The sequence below is a fragment of the Oryza brachyantha genome, chromosome 8 (genome assembly GCF_000231095.2).
Source record: "Oryza brachyantha chromosome 8, ObraRS2, whole genome shotgun sequence".
NCBI classification, from domain to species: Eukaryota; Viridiplantae; Streptophyta; class Magnoliopsida; order Poales; family Poaceae; genus Oryza; species Oryza brachyantha.
Window position 1 is genome coordinate 9,391,685 of NC_023170.2, and position 26,865 is coordinate 9,418,549.

Below are 26,865 nucleotides of genomic sequence, written 5' to 3' on the forward strand. Positions count from 1 at the left end.
TTGGCTGAGCTTTATCCAGGCCCGCCCAAAGCCCGACCTAGCCTAGGGTTTGAATAGGCCTAGGTATGACTATGTGTAAGACAACACATATTTTTTTAGAAAAATGAACACTATTGATAATTTCATATAGATATGTATTGCAAGAAGCCCATATGATTTAATATAGGTTACATAGGCCTCGAGGCGACGGGCTTATGGATGCATCCAAAATCATTTTTTTAGCAAACCAGGGGATTTTAGAGACACTGGTGGCATATTTTGTGGGACGTGGTGGGAAGAAAGATGACTCTACTTTTAGGGCATCTTTAGAGAATTTTAAAGAAAATAATAAAGGAACTACACTGTTTTCTAAAAAAAATTATGTAAAATTCCTCCATTCCAAAGATACCTTAAGGTAGGAGATATCTCAACTCACTGTGTTATCAGTGGCTAGAGCTGTGGCATGACAACCAAATTTGAGCTGCAACAAGGAGAAATTTGCTATTTTGCCACTATCAAAGATGGGTTTCATCTGTTTTGCCATTTTGGATTTGTGTTTCGCCACAATGCCGTTATCAAACAAGGTCACTCTATTGAAATGTCATTTTTTTTTTGCATTTTTTGCAATTTGAAAATGGTCTTTCTATTTTTTATGTGTTGTATGACTATTTTGCTCCCAAAGTGCTCACTAGCAACAGTTATGATGGCGCCAAGGCTGACCTCTGGTCCTACGGTGTCATCTTCTACGCGCAGCTCGTCGAGATGTCATGGTTCTGAAAGACGCAATCTGTTCCACGCCCATCATTAGAGCCGCACTAGCGCCGGTGGACACGCTCAGCAATGTCGCTGACAACAACGACAAACCAACTAAGGTGTTGAACACCTTCCACTTGATCTCACTGCCTAAGGGCTTCAACCTGTCGCCGCTGTTCGAGCAAGGGCCCGCCGTGTCAGGGCAAGCCACGACACCGACCTCGCCAAAACAGTCCTCCTTAGAAGAAAAACAATCATATACCGTATACAAAAAGGAAAAAAATGTTTTCAAATTGCGAGAAATAAAGAAAATGTCAAACCAATGGACTGGCCTCGTTTGGTAATGACACTGTGGCGAAACACAAATTAAAAATAGTAAAACAGATAAAACCTATATTCAATAATGATATAATAGCAAATTTCTCTGCAACAGCCCTCAAAACCCCACACTCCAGCTAAGTTCTGTTGAATTTTACCCCACCTGGAAACAAGGTGCCCCCAAATGGAGGAAGCCAAAGCAAACCAAAGTGGGCACCAGCATGGCCTTAATTCAGAGGGGCCCCACATTGTCAGCAGCTAGGCTAACAGGTTATCATGCCAGGATAGGAAGAGGCAACAACCAAGGGGGTGTTTAGACCTGGCTAAAATTTTTTAGTATATGTCACATCGAATGTTTGGATAAATTAGTATTAAACATAGACTAATAAAAAATAATTTCATAAATAAGAGTTAATCCGCGAGATGAATTTTTAAGCCCAATTAATCTATAATTAGCAAATGTTTACCGTAGCATTATATAGGCTAATCATAGATTAATTAGGCTCAATAGATTCGCATCGAGAATTAGTCCAATATTATGAAATGAGTTTTATAATTAATTTATATTTAATACTATAAATTAGTGTCCAAACAATGTGACATGTACTAAAAATAAGTCCCTGTCTTTCCCAAACATCACCCAAGAGCCACATCCTTTTTGCACGAAAGCCCCTGGAAAACCACAATATTGGGGTGCCTTGACCAAAACCCCCCATCAACTCAAGACAGAGAGAGCAAGAATGCCATCGAGCAGAAGCTTCTCCTGCTCTCTCTCTCCTCTGTCCTCTGTCCTCTCTTCTCTCTCTAGTGGTCTACCAGCTTTGCATTGGGAGGAGTAGTAGTATATTATTAGGTGCAACAGGGCAGCAGGCAGTGTGACCCAACAATAGACAATTGGACACCCTGTTCCTCTTCGGCTCCTCTCTTCACGTCTACCATCTTTGTTCCTCTTTCTTCTTCTTCCTCTTCTTCTCCCAATCCTTTGTCGTTTGCTCTGTCTGGGTTTTGAGCCGGAGGAGACGGGATTTGCTGTGCATGATCGATTGGGTTTCTTGCGTAATTGCGGCCCAAGAATCGGGATTTTCCCCGGCGCCGAAACCGGTCAAAGAGGTGATCTTTCTTTCTTGCTTGCTTGGTTGCTTCTCGCGTTTTTTTTTCCTTTTAGGCGAGATTGTTTCTCGCGTTCTTCAGGCGTTCTTTTATTTTATTTTATGTCTTTACATTTTTTTTGGTAAATTTTTCAAGAACTGGAGCGGGATCGATGTTGTTGCTGGTTGCTTTGGCAAGTGTGGAATCATGAAATCTTTGTCAGGTGCTTTCGCTTGCCTGGGTGTTCGGTTGGTGGTGATTTTTTGCCAACCGCTGCTCTGCTCTGTTTCTTGATTCAGTTTTGGTCAGTTCGCATGTCGTTAAATTTCCATCTCTTAGTATCCTCTGAATTTGAGGGGCGTTTGAATTGGCTTCGATCCATGCCGAATTTGACGCAAACAGAATTTCTGGGTTTAATTCTGATTTTGTCTCTTGTCAATTGTTTAATCAGTTCAATCTTCAGAGAATTTGTTCAAGGAAATTTCCAACCACTAAACTAGTGGATCTCTAAATCTCTTTGTTTGCTTGATTTTCGCCGCAAATTTTTATTGCTATATTTTGCGTGGCCAAAACAGCTATTTTCTGTGCATAAATAATTCGCATATTGGAAGTATCGCATTTTGTTTATTTTTTCTAAAATAGTCACCGATGATATTCACCCAAGAACGTTCAGTCTTCCTTATCAGAAAAAGATAATCTGATAAATTAGTGGAAGTCCTCTTCTCTTCCACTATACCCAGCGGCAGCTCCGGTGGAAGTCATCTCAGCTGAATCTAGCCTGATTTTCTTGCGACTATTTTGCAGTTTTAGTTTTAATTAGAGCTTCAAATTAAAGTCAATGTCGTTTATATTTATATTTATATTTATATTTATATTTATATTTATATTTATATTTATATTTATATTTATATTTATATTTATATTTATATTTATATTTATATTTATATTTATATTTATATTTATATTTATATTTATATTTATATTTATATTTATATTTATATTTATATTTATATTTATATTTATACTTATACTTATACTTATACTTATACTTATACTTATAATACGCGTATTGCTCCTGACCGGGTAGTATAGTGAGTTAACAAGACTTAATGGCTTTATTAATCCGATATATACATTGGGTGCTCTTAACTCTGGTCAAAGGCTGCTTGCCTGACCACACGCTTCTTTTCTGCAACTAGACCGGCCAAGAAGTGGTGCATGTTACATGGTTTCTTCTGATTAGTGCAAGAACTAGACCTTGTTTACACTTAAAGTCTGATTTTTTTTTTGGTTTTTTCTTAAAAATTAAGCTCCACTAGTATACAGTACTAGTAGCATGTTTTTGGTATTTGGTCGGTTGCACATAGTGGAAAGAAGGAAGGGCATTGTTAAAAAAAATTAGGATGTTTTTGGATGATTTCCTTGATTTTGGGTGCTAAACAGTACTGGCAGATTACATTTCGTCAAAATTACTTTTTTGACCTGCTTTTTGCTGTGCCATGGCCGATACCCGTGCAGGGCTTGTCTGGGCTTTACCAGTGCACGTATTTTGATGGTTCTTTAATATGTGGTTACTCTGTGCTAGTGGTTTATTACCAGCTGTAATGACGTGGGGCGTTTTGTTAATTCCTCTTTAGTGGAGAGATTTTACTTTCCTGCCATATCTTGGTAACTGCAAACCAAATGTAGTACAGGTTGTACTTAAGAGTTTCCCCTCCTAGTATTGGGGACCAAGAACATTGCTCCAGCTTGTCTAAAACCAAAATAAGTCTTCCCTTGCAAAGAGAGTGGAAGTGTGTTTTGTACTCTGAAGTCTAGCTGGCATATATTCTCATGATACTTTCCTCAATTTCTACTCCATTCCAGGACCCAGGTGCATCTGTCTGTAGACAAGAGAATATAATCTTTGGGCATCCTCTGTGGTTCATCTCTTAGAAACGTACCGAACAACCTGCAAATTAGTCTCCTGCTCTTTGCATCAAAATGTCAGGTATCATTTCTTTTCTTTTCTTTTCTTACTCATATATTTGTACTGTATTGCTAATGAAATGTTTCCTCATTAATTTACTAATTGGTGCTAAATTGTTCTTTGCATGAAGTTCGACGCCGATCAGAGAGCATGGAGTTCTCGTTTGATGAGAGGAAAGATCGAAGGTCAGATGTGGAGAACTCAGAGGACGAGCGGAGAAGGTTGTCCATTGGGTCACTCAAGAAGAAGGCGCTGAATGCGTCGAACAAGCTAACACATTCACTAAAGAAGAGGGGGAAGAGAAAGGTGGAGAATCGGCCCTCATTCACAATTGAAGATGTCAGGGATGAAGAAGAGGAGCGTGCTGTCTTCACCTTCCAGCAAGAGCTTTTTAGCAGGAGCTTGCTGCCTGACAAGCACAATGATTACCACATGCTGCTGAGGTTGGTTCTGGAACAATAGTGAGAGATCAGCAACTGAAGCATATAGCTCTTTAGTTTTTTTTTTCATGTTGTGGCAAATCTCTTTTCAGTTTGATTCGCACTTTCATGTCTAAAAGTTGCATGCCTTCATTATCACCATAGGTTTTTGAAGGCTAGGAAATTCGACACGGAGAAAGCCATTCAAATGTGGGCTGAGATGCTCCAGTGGAGGAAAGAATTTGGCGCAGACACAATACTAGAGGTGAGGCTGAACAGCTTATGCTGCTGGTTAATTGATGTGGTGTTAATATATCAAATTTTAAAATTTAACTTGGCCAAATTTTCCTAAAGGATATTGAAATATGTTGGTCCATATGCGCATTGTTTTATCATACATAACATTAGAGATACCATCTGGCATCTTAAATCTTGTGTGCTTTAAGGTACAGATTGATAAACAGTAGTACGGATTTTATCCCCAAGCTCACATCTGTTTTTATTTATTTTAAAAATATAACTGATGTTTATGAATAAATCTTGCAGGATTTCAATTTTGAAGAGCTGGACGATGTTCTTTGCCATTATCCTCAGGGTTACCATGGAGTTGACAGGCAGGGAAGACCTGTATACATAGAAAGGCTAGGGAAAGTTGAACCAAACAAACTGATGCACATTACTACAGTTGACCGCTACATGAAGTATCATGTACAAGAGTTTGAGAGAGCATTCCACGAAAAGTTTCCAGCATGCTCTATTGCAGCAAAAAGGCATATTGATTCTACTACGACCATACTAGATGTTGATGGTGTGGTATGCTGATTCTTCTCATATCTGGGATTGCACATTCATTTATTCTCCAAATTCGCACTTGAAGTACATTATATTTGGGACCAACTCCATCAAATTTTATCATGAATTATTTGATTGCAAACTGCGTCGTAATAATATTCCTATTATTCATTGACAATTCTGTTGCAGGGTCTTAAGAACTTCAGCAAAACAGCAAGGGACATGCTAGGTAGAATGCAGAAGATTGATAGTGACTATTATCCTGAGGTATGCTACATTACTAATTTCCTTGATCAATTCCAGGAGTCAGTTTGGTTAACACTTTGTGTGTATTCTCAGACACTGCATCAGATGTTTGTTGTGAATGCTGGTAATGGTTTCAAGCTACTCTGGAATACAGTGAAAGGCTTTCTTGATCCCAAAACGGCCTCAAAGATACATGTGAGTGTCAAACGTCTATGGAGATTTTCCATTTCCTGCTCGTCCAAAAGTTATGTAATATATTTTAATGGAGCTTCATTTATAGGTTTTGGGAACAAAATTCCATGGCAAACTTCTTGAAGTAATAGATGCAAGGTACTTTCCATTTAGAAATATTTTATATGGTTTCTTGATCGTAAGTATTTTGTGCTTCTATCTTTGATTGAATTCACATTGTTTTGCTATTTACAGTCAACTTCCTGAATTTTTGGGTGGAACATGCACTTGTGCCGCTGAGGGAGGATGCCTCAAGTCTAACAAAGGCCCATGGAATGATCCTAATATTATGAAGGTAACTTTTGTTGATTTATTTCCTAAACATATTCTGTGCCTATCCTTAGTAAGGTTCTATGGGTTGTAACTAGCAGTGGTTTAAATGTTTTGGATTATTTTTGGTGGTCTTTTAAATTTGATAACATGATAATGCCTTGTATTTGATTACTATACTACTATCTAAAAAACCCAATATCTTCGTTCTGGGCATGCTTAAATATAAACAGAACTTAAATATATGATCGTTAAGGAATTATTCCTCACTTAATACTCTGGAGAAGCATACAAATCTCCTTATCTAGTTCAAAAAATATTTTCAAAAAAAGAATGTTTCATACATGTTATACTGAAGCCTACTGCAGCATCCTCAATTGTGGTAATTTGGTGGTTGCTTGTAGCTTGCGCATAACAAGGAGGCCAAATTTACAAGACATACTCGGCGCTTGTCTGAGATTGAGCAGCGAAGGGGTTCATTTGCTAGGCTACATCTTTTGAAGGTAATGTCCACTTTTTATGTGTGAACAACTTATATAGTCATGTTGTTAGATTCTATAACATGAATGAAGGCATTGTTCTCACTCATCAATCAAATTCACACTGACAATTAATAACACCGTTTGTTTCCTTATGTATTCATGTGCCCATGACAGGGTAGAAGCAGTGACACATCAACAGTTGAGTCTGGATCAGATGTTGATGATCTCAGTTCTCCTATGATGAGAAGACCAGTGGAATGTAGTCGATTAGCTCCAGTTCGTGAAGAAGTGAGCTTTTTGCCTCCCTCTGTTGTAGCATGGACTTGCTTATTCATGTGCTCATGCGAATTATATTCTTAGTGTTTATGAAATCTCTTATATTATACACAGATGCAGATCAGAGCACGAGACTCTGCAGCTTACTACAGCTGCGATGACCACTTTGTTGTGGTAGACAAAACCGTCGACTATGGTAGAGGAGGAGCAATGCCTGATAAAAGTAAAACCAGTACACCAGAAGTAAGAGCTCAAGCTCAGCCTTTTGGAACTAGCACAACATCATATACAACAGGTATGTTTATTTATGGTCTTGATACGCCACTTCATGTAGTCCAACAAATCTGAAAATTTTTGTTCTTCCCTTAAAAACTTCTATGCACTTTCTTAATTTTTATGGAAAAGCTTTCCGTCTTGAATATTGAAGTGAAACTTGCGTGCAATGGGACGGTTATAGGCACACTGCACACAGCAAGAGACCTCAACTAGCAGCTAAACAATGTAGGGTATATAACACTTGAATCGTGAATGTTGCGTCGATGTTAAGCAAGGACAATTACAGTTATAGCTTGCTATGCTTAGGCCGCGTTCGTTTGCCCCAAGTAAGTTAACATACCCCATCGTTTTTCGCCCACATGCTTCCTGAACTGCTAAATGGTGTATTTTTTACAAAAATTTTCTATAGGAAAGTTGTTTTAAAAAATCATATTAATCTATTTTATATTTGTTAACAATTAATAATTAATTAATCATGTACTCAAGCCGAACGCGGCCTTAGACAGTTATACCTTAGTTCTTTACAGTTTAAACAGTAATGAAAGAACAAGCAGTTGAAATGTTGAAACTATAATTATTACACAGACCTGCTTCTTCCTTAGAATCATCATTCTTATTTGCTTCGAGTAGTCTGTTCAGTGCTTTTGTTTTTCTTATCTTGTATAGGTTCCTCAAGCAACAGAAGCAGTATCCCCTCAAGCAACAGAAGCAGTACAGTAGCACCTAAAGAGATCACGGATGACGGAATTCTCTACCGATTTGTCAGATTACTGCTGGCCCTGATTGTGAAAGCTTTTGCCTTCTTCCACATAGCGTATGGTCAGCAGGACACACCGGTCAGCAACCCCCTGCCTCCAGCTGAGCCTGAACCAGTCTCTGATGATCATCCAGCAGTTGATACTTTCAGTGCCGACAACATCAGCCCTGTCATCGAGCGGCTCCAGAGGCTCGAGGGTAAGGTCGATGAGCTTGGCAACAAGCCCCGAGAGATTCCCCTGGAGAAAGAACGCTCCCTTTTGGAATCATGGGATAGGATAAAATGCATCGAATCGGATCTTGAACGGACAAAGAAGGTAAGCTGATCAAATTTATTTCTGTTTGAGCCTTATCTCTATCAAAGTCATGCTTCGTACTGGATAAATATTATTCACTCCGTTCCATATTATAAGACTTTGTATACAAAATATAGATTGATATATAAATGAATCTAGACAAACCTAGAAAAACTTATAATATGGAATGGAGGAACTATGTCAATAGCATATAAATTATATTATTAATCTCGGTACTAAACCACACTTAAAGATGGTTTTAAAGGATTCAAAAGAGGCAGCAAGGCAGTTATAAAAATATAACGACCAGTAGAATGCACCGGAGAGCCACCCTTGTCGGACATCTTGGAATTATAGAAGTTAAGGCAGGCTAGAGTCTTATAGTCTTCTAACTTCTAATAAGCTATGGTGCTTGTAAAAACTATCCTAGCCTTATATCGAGTACTATTTAAATATCTTCAAATATGAAAAACTCTCCCTTTTCGGTTTATCAGGTGCTGCAAGCTACCGTGATGAAGCAACTGGAAATCGCAGAATCAATTGAGGAGGTGATTAGATCACAGCTAAGGGTAAGATTTGAGCATTCCTTCTGTTTCATCCCCTAACATGGATTGACACAAGTCATTGCATACTGTTTCTCACCAATTTACTGCATGAACTCTTACCACAGAGACGAAGATTTTGTGCGTAACAAAACAACTCTTAACTCTGGAATTAACAACACGGGTCATCGAGGAGATGAGGCTTAATTGGGAGCACATTTGGTGGCAAAATTATGCATAGGACACGGTTTGATGAGTGCAGAGAATGAATTCGGTGTTCGAATGAATTGGCTCAAAGAATAGGTGCCAGGAGCCCAGGAACAGCAAAAGATCAGCTCCCATTTCATCTCCTCTTCTGAACCAAAGAGGCTTATGTATCATTCATGATAGCACATAGGATATTAGGATGGATGGCACAAAATCTAGCATACAAATGGAAATCGATGTCATACGGATGTCAATTGTATGCTACTTCTAGAAACATGAGCACCAGAGTCCTCTGCCAGAAAATGTGCTTTGTGTGGTACCATCATACGGCAAATTTGTAGAAATCATGGGAAAATGCTCGTACAACTGGGAAAATTTGGTTAGATTGTGAAAGTCATTGGTTGCTATATTTTAGATTAGAAAAGAAGTAATAGATCTTACTGGTACTTGACAAAGCCGAGTGACCAACTGTTTATAATTAAGCTCAAATTTCACTTCCCAATAGAAGTTGAGATCAAGCCATCGGTAGTTATTATCGTTAGACTTGTTGATCTTCATTTGCTGCCAAATCTACTGTAGCTGTCATGCCATGCCACTAGTTCAGTCCCTCGGCCATAAATATAGTTCTCTCTATTATCCATCTCAAATGAATCTATTTCTACGCCTACCTGTGGGTGGTAAGACCCTTGAGTTGAATCACAATCATATTTAATCTTTAAAATTTTCTTAGCTTAAAACTCTATAAAATTTTAATTCACCTCATCTTAGAGCCAACCCTTAAATTTTGTAGAAAAAACATGAGCCAATTATCATGGTGACCTACCTCATTATCTCAATCATTTACCATCATTCTCTATTTAATTTTTTTTCACATACATTCTATTTTAACAAATTATAACAGTCTTTCGATCATTTCTAACTCAACTCTAAAATCTTTAGATTTTGGGATTACATCTAAAAGAAAAAACTTTTATGTTGCAAGAAAAGTTGTACAAGACTTTTTTGAGAGAATGTACGGTGAACAAGTGTCCCATCCTGTTGTGTAAAGAAAAGTTGCAACATGGTCGCAGTTGTTGTCTGTCCTCGTTGAGTTGTTTTTACACAATGTGACATGAGTCAGACTGACGAATGTCTGGCAGCAACAGAAAGGCACGCAAAACCCTGCAAATGATCAGTAGTAACATAGGCTGCATTCAGGGGTGTTTGGATCTTTCGGTCCCTATCTCATCGAATGTTTGACACTAATTAGAAGTATTAAATATAAATTATTAATAAAACACACTACATACTCTGGACTATTGTACGAGACGAATCTATTGAGCCTAATTAGTCCATGATTAGCGAATACGATGCTACAGTAAACATTTGCTAATCGTTGATTAATTAGGCTCAAAAATTTGTCTCATGAAATAGTATTTATTTATGCAATTAGTTTTGTTATCAGGCTATATTTAATACTCCAAATTAACGTTCAAATATCTGATGTGACAAGAGACTAAAAAAAAATCTCTGGATTCAAACAGCCACTCAGTCTGATGAGAAGGGGGTGATGAATTGGTTATTGGGTGGAAAAGTCCCAAACGAAAAATAATCTATATACGATGAAAAACACTAAAATTAACTTAAATTTAAGATTAAAAGTTAAATTTTAGCCTATAAACATAATAGAAACCAAAAAATAAGGCCTTACGTCAATAGAGGCTATACTCAGGTCATGTTTAGTTCCTAGAATAAAAATTTTCATGTCATCACGTCAAATGTTTAGACATATTAATAAAATTTAAGTGTAGGCAAAAAAATTCAATTACACAGATTACGTGTAAATTACAAGATGAATCTTTTAAGTGTAATTGCATCATAATTTAATAATGTAGTGCTGCATAACATCCTCGAAATTTTAGGGTAAAATTTTTGCGAAAATATTTTAAGTTGCCGTTTTTATTTTCTTTAAGTTGGAGCTCTTAAGTCCATCCATTCTATCCTTTTTATTCTTTCTATTTGTTGCAACCCATTTAATCTCTGTCATTAATTCAAATTTATCTGTAATAAACTATTACCAGATCCCTAACATTAACTCGAGTGTCCAACACTGATCTGATTTCTTTTGTAATTATTCATTACCAAGCCATTGTCACAAAATCCCAGTGTTCACAAATATTTCATTTCGGATTTATACCGGTATATGGAAATTTCAGACTTATTTATTTAATTTTGCATAAAAAAGATTCATTCAAAAAATGAAAAATAAAAACATGACTTTGAGTAGAAAATACAACCAAATCAATTGAAAATTACACTATCACTTGCATTATAAGAAAAGTGTATTTACACACATGCATTTCTACTTCACAATTGCCCAAACTATCTCTAGGCCCAGCAGCTTACCTCGGCTAACCAAAGTTGTACTGGGCCAAACTTTTGCTGGAGGCCCATTTTCTAGGTTAGGCTAAAAAAGGGGACAGATGCACAAATCTAGCAGCAGATTAAACGGCCAAAAAATTATATGGTATTCTCCCAAAAATCCGCCGTCTATATATTTTTAATAGAACCTGCACATTTGCAATAGGATGATAAAAAGTAATCATATTTATTGTATCAAACAAAGTGATTTTTGCATCAAAAACATGCCACCCACCTTTCTTAGACACTAGTACTATAAAATCGCTGTCTGCGAGAAGATCATCGGCCCGGCAGGCTGTCAGAACGAATTTTTGCCAAACACGATCTTAACACTAATGATCCCAAGACCGATCTTAAACCTCATGTCCATTTACATTTTGTCACGTTAGGCCTTTGTACATTAGGTTTGAGTTTTTGAATGCTCCACAGTTTCAAAATATATGACATTTTGTTTTGTTGGGATAAAGATTTGATTAGAGATTACTTTATTACTACCTCCGTACTGAAATAAGTTCATTTTTTCAGTTTTTAGATATAATATTTTGACTCTTCGTTTTATTAAAATTTTTTACGATTAATACTTTTATTATCACTAGATGATAAAACATAAATAGTATTTTATATGTGACTAATTTTTTTTTAAGTTTTTTACAAAATTTTCAAATAAGACAAATGCTCAAACATTGGATACAGAAATTTAAAAAATGAAGTTATTACGTGACGGAGGTAGTATGATATAACTTAGGAAACATAATTTATATTATTAAACTTTTATTCGAAAATACTTTATTATGATTACACTTATTTTATATAAGAGATATATTATCAGAGTAATCTCAAATCAAACTTTTGTACTAACAAAATAAAATACGTCATATATTTGAAATGAATGGAGTATAAAAAAAATCATGTGGAAAGACCATAATATTAAGACATAATTTTGAGGAGTATTTCTAGTGAAACTCCTTTAAGAGTATTTTATCTAAACATCATGTGGAGGAGGTGGGTGTGCTTTCAATAAAGTTATATAACGAAGTAACAGATTTTCCACAGGCCTCCATAAGAAATAAAAAGTTTATAAAATCAACAATTAAATGATACAGCACATTAATAGGACCTGTTTTCTCATCTCTACTTTGAACAATTTCAACGGTAGCATAGAGGCCACCTTTTCCAAATGTTTCATTCATATCAAACCATGTACTTGATCTTCTACTGCATTTTTGATATAATGTTATCTGAACTGCTCAACTTAAACGGAAAGCAACAGAAAAAGGCATACAAGTTCACATTATCCCTTTTCTTTTGTTCAATCAAGTTGGCAATCCACCCAATTAAAGTCAATTTTTAGGTACAAATATGTGACAATAGTGTGCACGGATCTCGCTTTTGGAGACACAAAGATTACACTTCTAGAAGTATAACCCTACAGCTACAAGGTAGCTATCTGGTGAACTGATGACCTGCAAAACAGAATATATGGACTTAGAAGGGCGACTACTCCTATTATTGATAACATGATCGGTCATATTTTTCTCATTTTATTTTTGTATAAAACATACTCTCTCCGTTCCATATTATAAAACTTTCTGAATTTGTCTAGATTCATTTGTGTGTATATATATATATATAGATTCATTGGCATATGGATAAATTTAGGTAAGATCAGAACGTCTTGTGGAACGGAAGAAATAGTTTATTTCTACGATCACACGCATGCACACCAGTACACATAAACATCACATGCAGGCATCCATGACAGGAGACAGAGGCCAATGATAAGTTCATAACCTCCTTATTTGATTATACTAAATCAACTTTTGATCAATTAATGTTCTATGCTGTTAATAACTAAAAAAGGCAAAAGATGATACAGTAGTCATCTGAAAAAAATATAATGCTACCAATTTGATATTACTAAAGCATGTGTAGTGCACCTTATTGTTTTATGAAAAAAATATAAATTTTAAATCTGAAATTATGAATGATTGTGTATGCTCTGTAGATGACAACTATTGCATATCTTACTGATGGAGCAGCGTTGGACCAGAGTCGGTCCTCTTTTTATTTTGTACAAATATGACTTGTTACTGGAATCTAGATATATATTTTTTAGGCAATGAAGACTTACTTGAACTTAGCCAATTATATTAAGACAATATAATTGTTCCGAGAACACTCCCAACCTCTATATATCTATCTAGGATGCACGTAGCCAAACACCACCATACTTAGAGATACGAAAATCTTTATTATTATTTTGAGAAAAATCCCAGCCTCTAAATTTGTATGATGCACACAGCCAAACACACCGCCATACCTAGAGAAAAGAAAATATTTATAATTATTTTGAGAACACTTCAGGTCTCTGCATTTCTAGGATGCACACAGTCAAACACACCACCACACTTAGAGAAAAGAAAAATCAAATATAACATAAACCTACATGTTGGATGTGTGTTTTGTTTTTCTTATGGAACCACACTAGTGTTGCATTCAGATAACACCGGTAGCCGGAGAACAGAAGAATTTTAATTGCACCGTATGCTTCCAAAATCCAACCAAACGAACTCAAGTAATTTCAAGCTTGAACTCTGCCTCATTTACAATTAATCTCTTTCCACCTAATTGACAAATTAGTCAAACTGGGCTGCCAAGTCTAAAGACAAGAACCTCAATCACAAGCACATTATGAGCAAAAATAATAAAAAAAAACTAAACGACGCAACTGGAATACTTTAACAAGAACCGCTCCTGCAAAGATGCACTTTCACTCAGAAATCAGAAATGTGAGACAAGGGGTCACTGTCCTGCAAGTCTTCTTCAGTTTGCTACCAAACTTGCCACACATCCGTGCACACATCACCTACCTGACTCACAAGCCATATGGACAAACTGAGGCACTGCTTAGTTTCCAAAAATTTTCACGGGACACATGTAACAAGCATTAAATATACTTAAAAAAATAATTAATTGCATAGTTTGGAAGGTATTCATAAGACAAACCTTTTGAGCCTAATTAATTCATGATTAGTCATAACTCACATCTGCTAATAACGGATTAATTAGGCTTAAAAAATTCGTCTCATGGTTTCCTAACACCCTATGTAATTAGTTACCGAAATAATCTTCCGACATCCGATCAAATGTACACCCTATGTAATTAGTTACCGAAATAATCTTCCGACATCCGGTCAAACATTTGATGACACCTAACCTAAAAATTTTCGTGAGCAATACAGGCCCGGGACGTGAAGCATCGGTTCCATGCATGATCAGGAAGCCAAGAAACTCATCAGCCATCGTCACTTCGTCAGCAGCTTCTTCATGTCGTCGAAAGCGCCGATCCAATCCGATCGCAAGACGACGCTGTCAGGGGCGCACGCGCGAGGAATTCAGGCCAGCCAACGCATCTTCTTGCCTGACCTAACACCGAATCCTTTGAACCGCAGCATGGAAGCAACCCACACCTGAAAGTGATATCTGATCAGTGATCTGATCACCCTGCTTGGCATAAAAATAAAATAAACAAAAGAATTAGGCTGATGTGTTTGTTGATTGAAAGTCTGTCACACAGAGGTAGCAGATTCATCATTTTTTCTCGCCGAATAATCAAGAAAGGCAAGGATTTAAACCAAGTTGATAATATCATAACACTTCCAGAATACCAGACTGCTGATTGACCCTGATTTCTCACCATCAGGGAAGAGTCAATTAATGAGGTAACCTAGTACTCAAAAGAGTTCAAAAGTGTATAGCTTTCAGCTTAATTTTGACCACAAGTGATACGCATAGTTGGACTCCTACTTTCAAAATGAAAAAAAGCAGCCATAGTTTTGACAGCCAAAAAGGGCAAATATGTTTGCGAAAACCGTCAAACTTTACATACAAATAAGAGATTGCCGTGTATGAACAGACGCCATGAGATATGCCTTCAGCAATCAACAACAGTTATGGAACAATGGTAGGCCAAGACGGCAAGAAACAGCAGGACATGTCAGTCAAAAAGAAGGTACCTGTATGACTTTTTTATGATATGCCATATCAGCAGTTTATAAGTCAAGGAACCTGAAATGCATATGGTGATTGGGTTAAGAATATCAAAATGCAGTGCCTGATTGAGTAAGCGACCGCTGTTCCATCTGTTGCTAACTTTGTCAACAACTACCAATAAGAAAAAACAACCAAATGTAGAAAATTGCTTTTAAATAATAGTGTAAATAAGATAGATTGGACAATTTAGTACATGGTACAGTCAGAAATGATATCTTGTTTATGCCATTCATTATTGTCAGGATAAGACAAACAAAATCTAATAACAATGTAATGTATCGTCAAGAAGACTAACAGTTGATGACAATAGCTGATATGATGTTTACGGTTTTTAAATAAGATATCAATCACAGTAATAATTTTGACTTGCTACAGAAAATGAAATGTGAGGGGAAATAGTAAAACACTTACTGCAGTGTGTATGGCGAGATCTAAGACACTTCTTTAAAGCTTGTCAGCAGAAAAAAAAAATCATAGAATCATTCTGAAGAGAATCATGTAACATTTTCATTTATGCAGACAAAGTACAAATATGGTCAGCTCTTAAACAAACTATTTAAACAGTAGGCAAAGCTAGCAAAATTACCATCCAAAACCACGGAACAATATCATAACATAAGCAATTACCAATTTGCAAAAGCTTGTACTGTGTTCTTTCTCAGTAAAGAAGCATATGTACAAGCATGGGAACTTTGTTCCAAGATATATATACTTGTCTATACAACTAAAGAGGCAGTCTTCTACACAAAAGAACCCTACAATCGTGTCTGTGTCTCTTTCTGTTATTGTGTATTATGTACACTGACTGAAACCAAAACTGCAAAACACCTACCAAAAGGAGCTACTTTTCTTTTCTGTATACTTAGGTTAAAATGATTAAACTACTTTACTTACATTCCATTAGCAATCAAAACCTACAAGAACTAGAAGCATTTACAGCGATTTTTCAGATGATTCCTCTATGTTTGTTGAAATGAGTGAAAAATCATCGAGGAAATTGCTGCCCGAGTCAACCTGCAATTCTTTGAACAATGTCATGACCTGGATCATGGTAGGCCTGCAGATAGGCTGGTCATCCAAGCAACGGCAAGCAATCTTCAGATACTGGTACAGCTCTAATTCTCCAGATGTCGTAGACATCAATGTAGGATCATATATTTCGCTGCATCTGTCCTCCCCCATCATCTGCTTCACCCATCCAACAAGATTATTGTCACCAAATTCAGCTGGGTCAATTGGTTTTTTCCCTGTGAGGAGCTCCAAAAGCACAACTCCATAGCTGTAAACATCACCCTTCGTTGTGCACCTGAAATCCTGACAGTACTCAGGTGGCACATATCCAGGGGTTCCTGAGAGCATGCTCACAGTGAGATGTGAATCAAGTGCATTCATGAGTCTTGCCATTCCAAAGTCTGAGACATAGGCATCAAAGTTGCCATCAAGCAGCACGTTGCTGGACTTCATGTCCCGGTGTATGATATGTGGAACACAGCTGTGGTGGAGGAATGCTAGCCCCCTAGCTGAGCTGATCGCAATCTTTTTCCTTGCTGCCCAATTGAGATTCACATTAGCCTCAGCCTTGTCATGTAGAACAAAATCTAAGCTTCCATGCTTCATATACTCATACACAAGGAGTCGCTCATCACCAATCTTGCAGTATCCTAGCAATGGAACAAGATTGCGATGCTTGATCTTGCCAATGGTCTCCATCTCTGCAGTGAACTCCCGGTCACCCTGACCTGTGAAATGCATCAGCTTCTTCACAGCCACAACATTGCCATCCTTGAGTTTGGCCTTGTAAACCTCACCAAACCCTCCTGACCCAATGAGTGTCTCTGAACTAAAGCCATTTGTGGCCTCATGTAGATCGGCAAAGGTGAGCTTCCTCAATGGATTCTCAAATATGGCCATATTGATGCTCAATGGCTCACCGATACCAGAAAGCTTCCAGCTTGATTTGCTGGATCCTGGGAGGTTCTCAGTGTAACCACCTTGTATTTCTTTTGTTTTATTTTTATGGGTTCTCCACAGCTTGTAGTGAATGACCAGAAAGGAGAACAGTATGAGCACTGAAAGTGTCACCGCAAGGAATACGCTTTGTCGGGTAATATTCCTATGTCCATAAGTTTGGGGCAGATCACTTGTGCCTGTATTATGTACACAAGGATTCAAGGGTACACCACAGAGGCCAGAGTTGTTCTCATACCGGGATGCTGGAAATGTGATGAGTTGCCCTGAGGTCGGGATTTCACCAGTCAGGTTGTTGTTAGAGACGTCAAAATCTGCAAGGAAATGCAGATACCCAAACCCTGGAGGGATGACACCAGTGAGGTGGTTGTGTGAGAGATCAAGTGCACCAATTCCCTTGAGCCCAGTGAATGCATCTGGAATTGTACCAGTAAGTTCATTATGACCCAAGTTAAGAACCTCGAGATATGTCATGTTCCCAAAGCTCGCCGGAATTGTGCCAGTCAAGCTGTTGTATGAAAGATCAAGAAAGATCATGCTCCCGTTGTTTCTGAAAGTGTAGACAGTCATCCCTGTGTATATCCTTGTGGAGGAGCACAAGTGCACCGCCGGGAAATTGGCCAGGCGCTCCGGCCGAATATCTAGGAACTCAAACAGAACACCAGCACCAGGGCAGATGTTGCCAGCCTCGTTACGGAGAAACGCAAACTGCTTGCCAGAGACAATTGCTCCTGTGATGAGACCTGCCTGTGCTGCTAGCTGTGGTGGTATTGTGCCAGTTAAGTCATTGCTGTTGAGATCAAGCCAGATGAGGTTGCTGCAGCTGCCAAGCTCTGCTGGGACATTGCCAGAGAGTGAATTATTGTTAAGCTGCAGAATGGCCAGATTCTGGAGGTTGCCGAATCCTGAGGGTATACTCTCAGCCAGGAGGTTGCCAGCAAGTGATACCCAGATGAGATTCACACACCTGGTAATGGACTGAGGGATGCTTCCAGTGAAGCTGTTGTAGCTTATCACCAATGTCTCCAATGTGGTGCTATTGAAACAGAATTTGTCTGGTATCTCACCAGATAGATTGTTTGCCCATATGACCAAATCCACGAGCTTTGGCAGAAACAATATTTCTGGTGGAATCTGACCAACTAGAAGGTTGAAGCTAAGGTCAATAGACTCAAGATTGACACAGTTGCCGAGGGATGGTGGCACTCTCCCATTAATGTAATTGTTTGGGAGGATAAGCTTCCGTAGTGAAGGCAATGACAAGCACAAATCTGGCATTATTTCGCCGTCAAACTCATTGGACCCAAGATCAATAACTTCAAGCAGAGGGCACCTAGAAGCAAGTACAGGCAGTGGGTTTGCCCCTGTGATATTGTTGAACGGCAGCCGCAGCACACGAAGAGATGAAATGTTGATGATCACAGTATTGATGAAGTCCCCAGACAGCTGGTTATTGCCAAGATCAAGCACCTGGAGCAACCCACATTGTCCAAAACTTGCAGGCAAGCTGCCACTCAGATGGTTGCTTGACAAGTCTAGCTCGACCAGCGTCTTGCACAAGATGCTAAGCTTATCCGGTATTTCCCCAGTGAACTGATTGCCGGCTAGTGTGAGTCGCCTCAATGTTTGCAATTCTCCCAAGAACACTGGTATCGGACCAGACAGAAACTTGTTCCCAGACATGTCAAGTGTCTCCAATCGATGACAATTGGCAAGACTCCGTGGCAACCCTACGCTACTTAGTCTATTGTATGACCAATCAAGCAGTGTGAGGTTGGCACACCCACCAAATTCATAGCGTGAGATGTCCCCAGAGAAGTTGTTGCCGGCAATGTTCAAGTATGTCAAATTGGCCGGCGCCATGGCCACGAATCTTGGAGGCAATATGCCGGACATGGCGTTCCATGACAAATCAAGAACAGCAACTTCACTGCATGATGCAAGCTCGGGGAGATTTCCCGTGAACTGGTTGGCTGAAAGGTTGAGGTACTGAATCCCATGGCAGCCGGCCAGGGAGTAGCTCAACAAGCCGGCATCTGACAACTGGTTGCGCGACATGTCGAGCTTGCGCAGGGATGGTGGGAACGGGAAGCCACCGCCGGTGAGGGAGTTCCTGGACAGGTTGAGGGACTGGAAGCCGCCGCAGGACCCCAAGAACGCCCGGTGAAGCGTCCCGTTCAAGGTGTTCGACGAAATGTCCACCTCCACGAGCGCGCACGGCGCCGCCCGCCGCGGCGAGCCGTGGCGCGGCGAGAGGTCACCGTGGAAGGCATTGCCGCGGAGGTCGAGGCGGCGGAGCGCCGGGAGCCCGAGGAGGGCGTCGAGGCGGAGCCGGCCGGAGAGCGCCAGGCCGCTGAGGTCGAGCTCCCGGACGCGGCCGGCGGCGCACGAGACGCCGGCCCACGCGCACGGCGACCCGCCGGCGGTGGAGTTGACCCAGCCGGCGAGCGCGCCGCCTGGGTCGGCGGCCACGGACGCGTCCTTGAACGCGAGCAGCGCCGCGGCCTCCTCTCCGGCGCCGGCAATGGCGCGAGCCAGGTAAAGCACCACCGCCACCACCAGCAGCGCCGGAGCCGGCGCCGGCGCCACCACGCGGAGGGCGCACATGGCCGCTTCTCGCTGCTGAACCAATTGAGTTCTTCACATGGCAAACAAGACTAGGAGCTTGGGTTCGAATTCAACTGCAAACATAAAGAGAAAACAAAAATCGTGTCATTCGTGTACAATAACATCAAATTCGCAGTGAACTGAAACCTGAATGAAATTACTTGATTCAATTCATCAAGAAACTACAAGAAACAAACTTTTTTTGATGGACCATACAAACTCGATCAAATTTTATAGCAAGAAACAACTCACCACGCGTGACAAACACCTCAAGAATCAACTAAACCAAGACGAAACAACTCCAAAAAAATCATCAAAAGACGCTGAACAGCAAAGCCCGTCAATCCATCAAGAACGCAATAACACAGCTGCAAAATCCTTCGCAGCGAAGAGCAAATCCAGAAACAGTAAGGACAAGGACTACATTAGGACGGGGAGAGAAGCCATTACGCCGCATGGGGAAGAAGGGGAAAGCCGCATGCAGCGCAGGTGTGGAGGAGGAAGAAGAAGAAGAAGGCCAAGTAGAATACTTGCCGGAGTATTTAACTACTACTACTAACTACTGTATTAACAGTAGTAGAAAATTGAGCAAAGATTTCCCCTTTTTTAAAGGAACAAATTGATTTTTCATTTCACAAAGACTTGGATTTGGACTAATTTGGAGCATGACGATGAGGAAGAACATAGGCGAAGGAAGTAAGGAGGCGGGGTGCATCCAAAATTGAGCTGAATTAAAGGGGGGTAGGGTATACGACCTAGCGAGTGATTCTCGTTTGCTTCCAGTGTTGTTTGCTGTGTTGTGCGGTGCGGTCAAACATTGGGAGGCTTTTGGCCGACGAACACGACCGCTTTTTGGCCTGCCCCAACCGCTGCTTTACATTCAAGTCTAATATTAATTTTCTCTTAGGCTAAAAAGAACATTACCCATCCAATTTTCTCTCACTTAGGGCCGGCTCCTTTTAAAGGAAAAAAACAATGTATGGAATTTCTGGATTTCTTTAAAGAGCATTCGGTTCATGGGAACGAAGGAGACGAAAGCTAAAGGGAATTTACTATTTCTACAACTAAAGTTGTAGAGAGAAAATATAGAAAAATTCCTATCCACTCGACCACTTGAAGTATTAAGAAGATGAACGATAACAACCACTAACCTTTTATTATGTTTCATAACCTATACGTTCATCCGTGTGTAGTCTACTTTAGAATTATGTAACATGAACTCTAATGATTTGCGTGTGAAGAATGTACCAGCGATAGAAAAATAGACTGTAATATATTAACTGTCTAGAACATCTAAAATGTATAATAATATATTACGAGAGGTTATCTTTTCATTAGGGTCATATATTAAAGGGTTAAACTGTGTACTGGTTAATAATTTTATAGAACGAGTAAGTATATGTGATGCAAGGAAATGATTTGTATATTGTGTATATATGTCTTCATACAGGAATTGAGTGATTATTGTTCTGCTGAAAAAGGATAGGCAGTACCGTAGTACACCTTACGGGTGATTTTTGAAGACGGCAAGTTAGGTATCTGTGTAGGAAACATAATATATTAAATATTCCTTGGGCAAGGTAATAACGATCCGGTTAGTTTGACAGTGGATTTTTTTATAAAAAATTATGTTATTAATTAGGTTATGATTTCAATAATGAACCAATGTACAGATAAAAGTATGTTAGCATATTTAGTCACTAAGTTATCGATCAAAATATATAGCACAGAGAGGTAAATGTATACCAAGATAAATTTTCATGTGTGAATCTACATATACAAATAAAGAGAATTTGGTTGACACTATTAGAATTCATAGAATTCATAGTAATAAGGAACACATCTACATACATATTAATACATATTAGTAAACCGGAATTGGAAATAGGGCAGACATATTTATTCTGAATACGAGCAATGATGGTACACAACATTATGGGCTTCTTTAAATCATAGGAATAAAAAACGGAGGAAAAAGAAAAACATAGGATTAAGGAACGTAGGTGTAAAACAGAGGATTGCAAAATATAGGAAAAATATAGGAATAACCGTTTGATTGGACCACAGGAAAAACACATAAATTTAAATAGAGACATAGACTTAAAAGGATTTTTTCCATGAGGTTCATCAACCTCCTGTGAAATTTCCTTCAAAACTTATATAGGAAGATGCATTCCATAGGAATTTCATAGGATTTCATAGGGTTCATTCCATTGATTCAAAGGGTTTTGTAGGAAAAATTCCTATAGCAATAAAATCCTCTAAAATTCCTATGAAATTCATTTGAATCAAAGGGGGCCTATACGTGTGCATAGGATAAGCATATAAACTGACAACGACTAAGACCTTGTTCGGCAGGGGGCATAGCCCTAGCAAAAAAATATAGTAATAGATTAGTACATGATCGATTAATTATTAATCACTAAAAAATATAAAATAGATTAATATGATTTTTTTAAAACAACTTTCCCGTAGAAATTTTTTGCAAAAAATACACTGTTTAGCAGTTCGGGAAGCGTGCACGTAGAAAACGAGAAAGGCTTAGTTAGCTTATGGCATGGCCGAGCGTAGCCTAAGTAAGTTCCAAAAGTTAAGTACTCTGTTGCCATACAGGACCAGAAAAGTGGTTATACATATACATAGGTAAAATTCCTATGGATTGATGCTGTCATACATTGGCATATCTCCAAATTTACAACATTATAATGGCACGTTTGGAAATTTCCCCTTTTTCTATTTCTGTGAGTTAAAATTCCTCCAAATCGAATATCTTCTCTCTCGTAACATCGATACATTGCAACTGAACTAGTCTATAAATTTAAAGATAGATTAGTGAAGTCGATTAAGGATAAATATTGGATTCTATCACCCTATCTTTTGGCATTTGCTTATGCTTGATAAAATTTAAATTTTTTATCTTAAATTTGGAGTTGATTTTAAGATTTCTCATTGTAGTTTATTTTATCGATTTGGCTTTTAGATCACTATAAACATATATATAAAAGTTTTATTACTAAATTATTTTTGTTTGCAAACATACCGCTTGCTCTTTTTTTTTTAATAAAAGCCCAAAAGATTACCCCCCCCCCCCCCAGTGGTGATCAGCCACTTGCAATGGGAGTAGAGGGGAGAAGGATGACTGCTTCTTAAGTTGAAAGTACACTAGTATGTTCGTGTATTGCAATGGATCCATATGATCAATAATAAGCTATACAAATCCATAAGATCTACGATGGATTGGGAGTATGGACCTATGAAATGTACGGACATTTTTCCTTGGTTTTAGGATGAGATGCAACCGTGCATGCTAATGCGCACGAAGGGAGGATGGATGATTCAATTTTTAAGTAGTGCACTTATCATTCTCTGCTTCTCATATGCTTATAAAAGTGAGCAGAGGGAGTAACTATGTCACAGATGAGAACTAATGACTAGTAAAATTGTGAAAATGAGTTTCTTCTTTAAGAAAGCAAGCTAAAATCCCATCGTACTTCATGGATCGCTAAAGAAGAAGAAAAAATGAGGCTGATTTCCCCCCCTCGCCGTTGCTAGAAGGAAGCACCGATCAGGCGGTCCTCAAGGAAGGCGGTGATAAGATCTACTTTTCCCGCAACGGTGCTGGCTATGGTGAGATTCGGGGATGGCTAGAGGAGAGCGTGCGACAACGACAAAATGGTCGCTGCCCAAATCATGATGCGGTAGGAGGGTGGCGCATAGACAATGCATGGTGTCAGCCGAGATGACATAGTGACGAGGCGGGTCGAGTAGGTGGTGTGGCGAAGTGGTTTGATGCAACGTTGTCGTGCGGAAGTAGTGACGATGGACTTATGGTTAGTGTGGCCATATGTAGAATGTAGATATATCCGGCAGGACCAGGGATGGATTTAACGTGGGGGCGACGGGGTCTCGAGCCCCACTACCCCCGTTAAAACTATTGGAGTTGCCACTAGGCAGGACAGTGTGACAAAAAGGTGATTTGATGAGCCAATGCTATAGATGAGGTTGCATGATGGAAATGTTTCTAGCAAAGACATGGTAGTATCAGATCCCCTTGTTGATGATAGACTATACGGCAATTTCTCAAGGATGCAGTTGGTGGTGTGAGGTTTTAGATCCAACACTGGCAAGTTGGTTGTGTTGGTCATCGGGTGTTGTGTCCGCTAATTGCTGCTTGTCCGACTCTTGAGCATCCAAAGAGCTACATCAGTGTGTTAACACCAAAATTTGGTAAATTTCCTTGGTGGATTCGGTTAAGGAAAATCGCAATTAGTAGATGAAAATCTTATCTAGAAGAGACCGGATTTGAGAAGAAATCATGAAGACCAAGGCTTGGCGGCGTAAATTTATCTATTAATTAGAGTTAGTTAGGATTTTTATTTTATCACTAAGGTTATTACAGTCCGATCAGGATATGTGCTAGAGATAGAATCTACATAGGAGTTTGTTATTTTTCTTTATCTATTAGGAGTCGTATGTCGTGTCCTACACGGATTAGCATCCATCTGAGGGTATAAATATATATGTTCGAGGTCATTGTAAATCATCTACATCATAATTAGATCAACAACTTTCGGCGCATCGCCACCCTCTTCCGAGTCTTCAACTCCGGCGGAACTTGGCACCAGATGTGGGGCTGCATCGTGTCGATCTCCGACGGAGGGGTAAGTCCTACATTCCGCCGGGCCACGGTAATCGCATCGGCTAGATTAGGATTGTCTCGGTTCGGTCCGATCTTCTAATTTGGTTGTGCGATTGCTAATTATCGTATCAGTTTCAACTTAGATCACTTTTGTGTTTTGAGTTGATCTGGTCGACCACTTTGGGTACTCTATGTTGGTTTGATATTTACTATTTGACATATTCAATCTAGTTCTATCTCGGTTAGGTTCAATCTAGTAGATTGCGTTTGTCAGATGGCTTATATCAGATCGATGTATTTTGTTCATTGTTTTATCGGAGTACCAGCTGATAAGTTACAGGTCATCGGCTCATTGGCTTGATAGCAATCTAGATCTGTTTAGTATATATCCTGACATTGCTAGCTTTAATCTTGAACTATCTCAGTTGGGTCCGATCTTCCATGATTATTCTTAGAAATCTAGGCTACGTATTTTATAGATTTTGTTTGTTTGTCCGCCGTCTTTAGCCGATGATTTTTGTCGATCTACATGCTTATTATATTTATATCAATAGAGTAGCCGATTACTTTACTGTATTATTTATATACCAATCGGCTTGATTTAGTTAGATCGGCAGTTATTTATGTTGCATCGGCTTGTGAGAATTACATGTAACTTGGGTTTAACCGAACGTAACACATGATTTATTGTTTATTCCAAATAATTCGTCAGTTTATTTATTAGCCTTATGGATCTTCATGTTTCCTATAATTATATCGTGCTCGACTGCATACTGTCTTGGTTAAATCCAATCTTTGCACGTCTAGTTCGATCTGGTTATAGGGGCTCATCCGATCGACTAAGATTAAGATTAATAAGTAACTTGACGGATTATGTTGGTCTAATATTTAATTCAAATCTGTTTCGATCAAGTTTCTAGCCGATCCAAGCTTTTTCCAGCCGATTGTTCTTCCTATCGCCTAACCGTTGCAGCATCAGTATTCGATCGGCTGGATATTTAGTCATCTATCGGCTTGGTAGCCGATCGGCTTGTTTTACTGTTCATCTAGTCAGTTGCATGATCAAACTGACTGGCACGTCCGCGTATCATTCTAATAATTTAGGTCCTGCACTGGAGCTGTCTAAGATTGACTCTTAGGCATTCGTGTGTAACACGTCGAATCATATTTTTGATGTCAACATGGTGACACCAGAGGGTGCCATACATATTGGAGGCAATGTCGCAACGCCACTTCTGTTATCCCTGCAAGGGGTGGACTCATTTGAAGGAAAACCTTGTTCCAAATGTTTGGAATAGCGATGGTGACATTCAAGGTTTCACAATCTTCTTGAACGCATCACTTTCGAGATTCCCTATTGGTATGGTATCCAAATGGTGGTGTTCCTGTTAGATTGGGTTCGATTGGTGGTGGTAAGATATAGACTAATTATTGTTTTAATGTTTTCTTCCTCTTTGGTTCGAGGCTAGTCACCAATGGTGATGTGGTAGCTAAATTTGATTAGAAAAGGATTGATTGCTGGTTTCGGTGATTCTATTTTTTTGGTTCGAGGAAGACAAGAACTAGTTGGTGAATTTAATTAAGAATTGTAGATGTGATTGCATGTATATGGAAACGACATCTAGTCTTTATAAAAATGGTTAATTGGATCAATAGCATTATAAATTTGTCTGTTTTGAAAATTACCACGACTACTTGATGCCATTACAATTTCCAAACTATTTAAGATATGTCACTGTGTATCTTTCAGTACATTTAGAAAAAATATTAGACCAAACTGCCCTCTACATAATAGTCTTTTGGAGGAAGTGGTGAACAACACAGAGGGAGAGAAAAAAATTTAAAAGTGCACCGAAGGGGAATGTAGTAGCATATCTCAAATAGTTCTGAAATTGTAATGACATCCTCCCAAGTAGTCGAATAGTAATAGTATTTTTTGAAACATGCAAATTTATGATGGCATGATCCAATTAATCCTTTTAAAAAATACAACGTAGAGAAACATTGATCCCCTTTGCATCAATCCCCTTTACAACATAGTCAAAAGATTTTATTTTAGTCACTTAATTGTTTATATTTTGAATTTAAATTGTTTAGATTCCCTTTCTGAACACATGATTGGATATAAAACCATGGGAGTCAGAAAAATTATGATAATCAGCACATATATCCTTAAATCTAAAAATAGTGTGCTTTTACACATTTCAAAAACATTATCATTGTGGAATGAAAGTGGCTAAATGCCGTTGATAGTTTTTTTAATAGAATTACATAGTAAAATCTTATCGAATCTTCAG

At 38.8% G+C, this 26,865-nt stretch overlaps 2 protein-coding genes across 2 annotated transcripts; one reads left to right on the plus strand and one right to left on the minus strand.

Moving 5' to 3' along the window:
• Window positions 1-1,893: 1,893 nt before the first annotated feature.
• Window positions 1,894-9,522, plus strand: LOC102712101 (phosphatidylinositol/phosphatidylcholine transfer protein SFH13-like). The gene is made up of 15 exons (XM_006659280.3): window positions 1,894-2,160; window positions 4,006-4,129; window positions 4,239-4,551; window positions 4,693-4,792; window positions 5,074-5,340; window positions 5,509-5,586; window positions 5,659-5,760; window positions 5,846-5,895; window positions 5,992-6,091; window positions 6,471-6,569; window positions 6,723-6,836; window positions 6,939-7,119; window positions 7,767-8,173; window positions 8,647-8,721; window positions 8,823-9,522. The coding sequence occupies exons 2-15, from the start codon at window positions 4,123-4,125 to the stop codon at window positions 8,841-8,843; spliced, it is 1,914 nt and encodes a 637-aa protein (XP_006659343.1). The 5' UTR covers window positions 1,894-2,160; window positions 4,006-4,122; the 3' UTR covers window positions 8,844-9,522.
• Window positions 9,523-15,944: 6,422 nt separating this feature from the next.
• LOC102715229 (brassinosteroid LRR receptor kinase BRL3) lies at window positions 15,945-19,513 on the minus strand. Its single transcript, XM_006660002.3, has one exon. The coding sequence runs from the start codon at window positions 19,378-19,380 to the stop codon at window positions 16,288-16,290; it is 3,093 nt and encodes a 1,030-aa protein (XP_006660065.3). The 5' UTR covers window positions 19,381-19,513; the 3' UTR covers window positions 15,945-16,287.
• Window positions 19,514-26,865: the final 7,352 nt, after the last annotated feature.

Excerpts from the sequence above, each read along its gene's own strand:
- LOC102712101 (XM_006659280.3), top strand. Across the intron at positions 4,552-4,692 it reads GATTACCACATGCTGCTGAG|GTTTTTGAAGGCTAGGAAAT; the intron begins GTTGGTTCTGGA and ends TTATCACCATAG. Across the intron at positions 6,837-6,938 it reads TAGCTCCAGTTCGTGAAGAA|ATGCAGATCAGAGCACGAGA; the intron begins GTGAGCTTTTTG and ends TATTATACACAG.
- LOC102715229 (XM_006660002.3), bottom strand. The coding sequence starts at position 19,380 with ATGTCGCGCAACCAGTTGTCAGATGCCGGCTTGTTGAGCTACTCCCTG.